This window comes from Sus scrofa, chromosome 8 (assembly GCF_000003025.6).
Source record: "Sus scrofa isolate TJ Tabasco breed Duroc chromosome 8, Sscrofa11.1, whole genome shotgun sequence".
Lineage (NCBI taxonomy): Eukaryota > Metazoa > Chordata > Mammalia > Artiodactyla > Suidae > Sus > Sus scrofa.
In genome coordinates this window covers 72,716,862-72,722,861 of record NC_010450.4, presented here as the reverse complement: position 1 = coordinate 72,722,861, position 6,000 = coordinate 72,716,862, and the positions used below count along the sequence as shown (strand labels likewise).

Here is a 6,000-nt window from a genome sequence, read left to right as displayed (position 1 = left end):
TATGAATTCCTTACCAACACAGGGATATTAATATTTTCTTTAATGCCTTCTTTATTGTCTCAGGGAATTGCAAAGACTTTCTATTTGCTACAACTAAAACAACTCATTTTTTAAAAAATAATATTCCATTTATAAAAAGATGTTGATTAAAAGTAAGGTCTTTTGGAGTTCCCCTTGTGGTGCAACGGAAACGAATCCGACTAGTAACCATGAAGTTTCTAGTTCGATCCCTGGCCTTGCTCAGTGGGTTAAGGATCCAGTGTTGCTGTGAGCTGTGGTGTAGGTTGCAGACGCGGCTTGGATCCCGTGTTGCTGTGGCTGTGGCGTAGGCCTGTAGCTGTAGCTCCAATTAGACCCCTAGCCTGGGCAACTCCATATGCTGCAGGAGCAGCCCTAAAAAACAACAAAAAAGGAAGATCTTTCCAGTGAATGGTGAAAAAGAATATCCATATTTTTGGTTAGGATAACTGGAACAGTTCCTTATCCACCTATTAATTACTTGTACTTATATTTATAGTATTCTAGACTAAATTGCCACTGGCGATCTCATGGGCAGTAAGAGTTTTAATAAAACTAAGTTTCAAAAAGGGTAAGTATGTACGTATGTAATGGAGAGTTTTTTTGTTTTTTTTTTTTTTTTTTTTTTTTTGACTTTCAGCGTCACCTGTTGTATCAAAAATTGCCCTTGTCCCTGTCCTTGACCACTTGGGCCTCTGTTCTCCCACTTCAGAGATCCTGGCTAGCCGAGGTAGCATTCAGGCGAGGCCCCTGGGAGCAGATGCTGAAACCAGCTATTTAGGCAACCCTTCACCATCTCTGTCGAGGAGAGTCCTGGGTTGGAGAACCACAAGACATTGTAGCTGCCATACTTGGGGGTGGTATCCCCTGGACTGGTTGGTGCCTGTAATGGAGAGCTCTTAAAAACTCTTGGTTATATTTTAATTGATTCAAATCCTCTGCCAAGCAATTTGGAAAATTGGTATTTATCAAACACCATAAAAATGTAAATGCTCTTGCACCCAGGAATAACCCAGAAAATGTTACACAGGAAGTTATTAATTGTATTATTTTTGTTTTTTCTTTCATTTTTTTGGTAATAGCTTTATTGAGATCTTACATCTCATGCAATTCATCTTTTAAATGTGCACACTTCAATTGTTTTTAGTATAGAGTTTACAACCATCACAATTAACTGTAAAATATTTTCATCAAAAAGAAACCCCAAAACTCTTACCTACTACTCTCCAACCCTTTCTCCGTCTTTGGTCTTAAGCAACCACTAACCTACTTTCTATAGATTTGCCTATTCTGAACATTTCATATAAATGGAATCATTATGCTAAGTGAAGGAAGCCAGCCACAAAAGACTGCAATTGTTTTCAAGGGTCATCCATGTTACACCATATATCAATACCTCCTTATTACGGCCAAATAACATTCCGTTGTGTAGATATGCCACATTTGACTTATGCATTCATCAGTTGGTGGATATTTGTGTTGTTTCGTCTTTTTCCCCATTATGAATAATGCTGTTGTGAAGATTCAAGTACAAGTTTCTGCATGGACATGTTCACATTTCGCTTGACTATATATCTGGGAATGGAATTGGTATGATTTCTCCCTTCCTTCCTTCCTTCCTTTCTTTCTCCTTCTAAATGGCCTCACAGCGTATGGAAGTTCCCAGGCCAGGGGTTTAATCAGAGCTGCAGCAACCCACCGTGCTGGGCCAGGGATTGAACCTGCACCTCCACAATGACTGGAGCAGCTGCAGATGGATTCTTAACCCATCTGGCCACAACAGGAACTCCAGTATGAGTCTTTTTTTTTTTTTTTTCTCTTTATTAAAGTGTAGTTGATTTACAATGTTGTGCCCCAGTATGATTCTCATAGTAAGTGAAAACCAGAAGTAATTTCATGGTCCAACAATGAATGGTATTATGCAGAAAAATGTTGCCTATATAGAAGGAAGACCATATAGCAATAAAGGTCATTTAAGAAAAAGCTACATGAAGTGGAAAAAAAAGCAAAATATGACCCACTTAAAACCCTTCCTGGGCTTCCCTTCCCTATTCTGTTTTAGGGACCTGTCCCCTGCCCCTGGTCTCACTTCTCTCCCCCTGAATTCTCTGAGGACCTGCTATATAAACTTTCAGAGATTTTTACAATGTCTCAGCTCTAGAGCCTTTGCAAGGTTGTTTCCTCTTGTATATCACTCTTTCCCCACTTCTTTGCCCAGTGGTTTCAAGTCTCATCTTAAATGTCTCTTCCTCACAGAACTTCTCTGATATCCCTAACTAGACTGGGAGTAAATGTTTCCATAGCAGCCTGCATCTTAATACATTTGATACTGGTAATTGTTTATTCAGTCAGTAATCAAATATTGAAAACCTTTTACATGCAGGAATACTGGGTGAAATAAAACATGTAAGATCTCTGCCAACCTAGACCGTATATTCTAGGGAGAGAATACAATGTTCAAGTAAGCAGATCAATGTACTGGGTGATTTTACATAGTGATAATTAGCTCAAGGGTTACTTTTGGTGTTTGAATTGTAAACTCTAGGAAGGTAGAAGCCATTTCTTAGTTATTTAGTTGCTAGAGCTTAGCACCTGGTCTGGCTCTATGAATAAGCTCAAAACAAATTTAAGACTGCTAAAACAGGCATATAACAGAGATGGAAAACACAAACATGACAACTTCTGTAAAAGGTTGAGTTTGAGGGGTTTTTTTTTCTTACAAAACTTTCTGTAATTTTACATATTCTTTTAATAACCAAAATAATTAAAAGATGAGCAAATGGCCAAAAAAAAAAAAAAGTCCCATTTTGGCATTCCCTGGTGGCTCAGTGGGTTAAGGATTCGGAGTTGTCACTGCTGTGGCACAGGTTTGATTCCTGTCCAGTGAAGGAACCCCAAATAAAACACTTATGTCACCAGACAGTCTTTAAAGACCTGGTAATAAAACCTACTCTGAAATACTCAGCCGTGTCAGTTAAGTAGACAGAATTCCCTTGGCACGTTACCAAGAAGGTACCCATGGCTGCCAGCAGTATCATTTCGTTTTAAAAGAGGTGTTTACTATTTACCCCTTAACTTCCCGATTTCTAATGCGCTTTAGAATCTCCCTCCACCCACGACGTGGCAGCGGAAAAAACCCGCAATTCTATTTACACGTCAATTGCAAGAAGAGAACAAGGAACTTTTCGCGAGGGCAACAAAGAATGCATGATCCTTACACAACAGACGTCAACCTTTTCCCAATTAACCCTTTTACAAACCCTAGACAAAGATAGGCTGGATCAAAAACAAAAACACCCCAAAACCCCACAAAAAAAAACACCCCAAAAAACAAAGAAAAAAACCAGGTAGCGCTTCGCTCGGCCAGAAAAGCATCCACAGAACCCAACCCCCCCAAACGGAGCGCTCCGTCGCGTCTTTCTTCTTCGGCGCGCATGCGCAGATTGCTCTCCGGCCACCTCACGCCTCTTTCTAAGAGCCAAGGAGGCACTTACGTCACCGTGAGGTCGAAGAGGAGCCCTTCCGCTCCTCCACGGAAAATGAGTCCATGCACCTTTAGCTTTTCTTAGCCCACAAAAAGCCTTCCCTTCTCCCACCCCGGTGCCAACGACTTCTCCAGCCCATTTCCAACAGTCCAGCTTTTTTCCAGACCTCTCCGTGCTTTCGTTGGACGGAGAAGGCACAAGAGAGGAAAAAAAGGGGAAACCAATTCACTCTTGTTTACAAGGAGTGAGCAAGTCTAGGGATCGGTCCGCGAGGGCGGAGCCGAGGGAGCCGGCGCTTCTTCATCCTTTCCCCTCCCTCCCCTGCCTTCCCCGCGAGCGGACGCGGCAGCGCCTCTGTCTCGCTTTTTCTTATTTTCCCCCCCTTTTCCCCTTCCTTTTTTTTTTTTTTTTTTTTCTTTTTCCTCCCCTTCCCCCCTTTCACCATTTCCCCTCGGAGGTGCTTCCCCCGGGCAGGGGCAGAGCCGGTCTCACCCCCCGCCTCTCCCCGGCCCCCGCCGCCCTATGGCGAGAGGGAACCCCCTCCCCACCCGGGCACAAGCGGCGGTTGGAGGAGCGGGACCCGCGGCGGCGGCTTCAGGTCCGGGGGCGTCATGGAACTAATTCGCTGACCGACCCACCGGCCGCAGCCGTGCGTCCCGCTCGAGCGCCAGCGCCCTCCGGCCCAATTCCCCCTCTTCTCCCTCCTCAGTCGGCCCGGTCCTCGTCACGCGCGCCCCGCCGCCGCGCGCTGAGAAAAATGAGGTGGTAACGGGCCCCCGGATGACCCCGCGTCACCACTGTGAGGCCTACAGCTCTGCCGGGGAGGAGGAGGAGGAGGAGGAAGAGGAGGAGAAGGTGAGGGGGCGGGGGCGGGGGGCTCGACGCGTCCCCGCGACCCCTGTGCGCGCGCCTTCCCCTGTTCCGCGTCGCCGCGCTCCCCACCTCGCCACCCCAGAAACCTTTCGGACGCCCGCCTGGTCAACTCGGCCCCTTCCCAGTTTGGAAAGGGCTCCGCTGGTTTCCCCTTTCGGGCCTTTTTTTTGTGTGTCTGCAAGTAACTTTTTTGTAGCACCAGCAAATTGCCTACTAGTGAGAGTTCTAGGCTCCGGAGCCCGTGGGATGCACAAAGACGGGGACACACCCCCACCCTTAGACCTCGGTGCTCGGGCGGGAGTGAGGGGAAGATGCTTTATAGTGCAGAGCCGGGGGCAGGCCAGATGAATGGGGTGACCCGCCAGCGCGGCGGGAGCTTGTGGGAGAGGGACGTTACCTAGGGTTTGCGTGGGTTCGGGCATCTGGAGAGGTGAGCTTTGAGTTACACCCCGAAGGGCATAAGAACACTCCAAAATTGAAAAGAAGGCCCTCTGCCGAGCCAGGGGTTCCACTGCAGATCATTTTGGCAGGAGTTGAGAATTGAGTAGCAAAATAGTGGAAGGTATCTCTTCCGAGGGCGGATGGAATGTGAAGCTCTTTGAATGTCAGACCAAGGTATTCAGCTTTTATTCTGTCACTGGGAGCCATCAGCGTTTGAGCTGCAGCAGTGTGACATGATGATAACCCTTGGAGGGGCTCATCGGACAGGCATCATTCTGAGTGGCTTGCAACCTATTGAATCTTCACAAGAGCAGATAGTTGAGCGTTTTTACAGATGAGGGAAACTGAGGCTAGGCTTCATAAGATTGACTTTCCCATTAGGTGACTGCTGGAACCCAGTGGCCAGAATTCCAGCCCCAACAGCCTGACTATGCTATGTAGTGTCTGCTGAAATGAGAATAGCGTTAGCTGTCTCTAGCCATTCCAGGTCATTTGTGGCAGATGAAATAGAAGGGAACCGGCAAATAGATGATGGATAGGATTTAGATTTGCTAGTCTGGGACCAGACACATCAGAGATTCTGAGGAGCAGAAGTTTCTTAATACTGATGAAGAGCAGACTGGTAGTGATAATCACCTTGTGTTGGGAAGGTGCAGTGGGGATGATTTGCAGTTACTCTTAGGTAAGTGAGTTTATCTAGCAGTGTGACATCCTAGTCGTTTAGAATGGAACTCAAGATTGGAAGCTTAATATGTGTGTACATGTTTTATTCTGATTGTATAATACTTTAAAAATGAAAAGCATTCACCTTTGTGTACGAATTCATCTTTAAAAGGGGCTTGAAAATAATACTATCCTTTATGTTCGAGTATTAAATGAGTTAATATGGCGTAGTACTTTGAACAATGCCTGGCGCAGTAGTAAGCATTCATTGTTTTTAGTTGTTAAGCTCTTAACAAGTGTAAGCTACCAGGCACAGGGCTCAACTCTGGAGAATGTCTGCCATCAAGGAACTCATAGTAGGAGAAACCAGACTACAAATAATCAGTTATCATGGAGCAATTAAATGCAAAGGTAGAATTATGTCCAAGTACATATAATGCAAACCATTGCTCTGTAGAAAGGAGAGTGCAAGCTGGAGAAGGACATTTCAGTTGAAAAACAATGTGGCAAGGTGTGGAAA

General features: G+C 45.4%; 1 protein-coding gene across 2 annotated transcripts in view; it reads left to right on the top strand.

Moving 5' to 3' along the window:
* Window positions 3,555-6,000, top strand: part of CCNI (cyclin I) — a 33,213-nt gene continuing 30,767 nt past the window's right edge. The window contains exon 1 of one of the 2 annotated variants that reach the window (XM_003129097.6): window positions 3,555-4,358. Coding sequence is in view for 1 of the 2 variants with exons in the window: in XM_021101478.1 (XP_020957137.1) it covers window positions 4,284-4,358 (75 nt within the window). In the remaining variant the exon portion in view is untranslated. The remainder of the gene's footprint in view (window positions 4,359-6,000) is intronic. The other variant, XM_021101478.1, reaches the window with a different exon arrangement.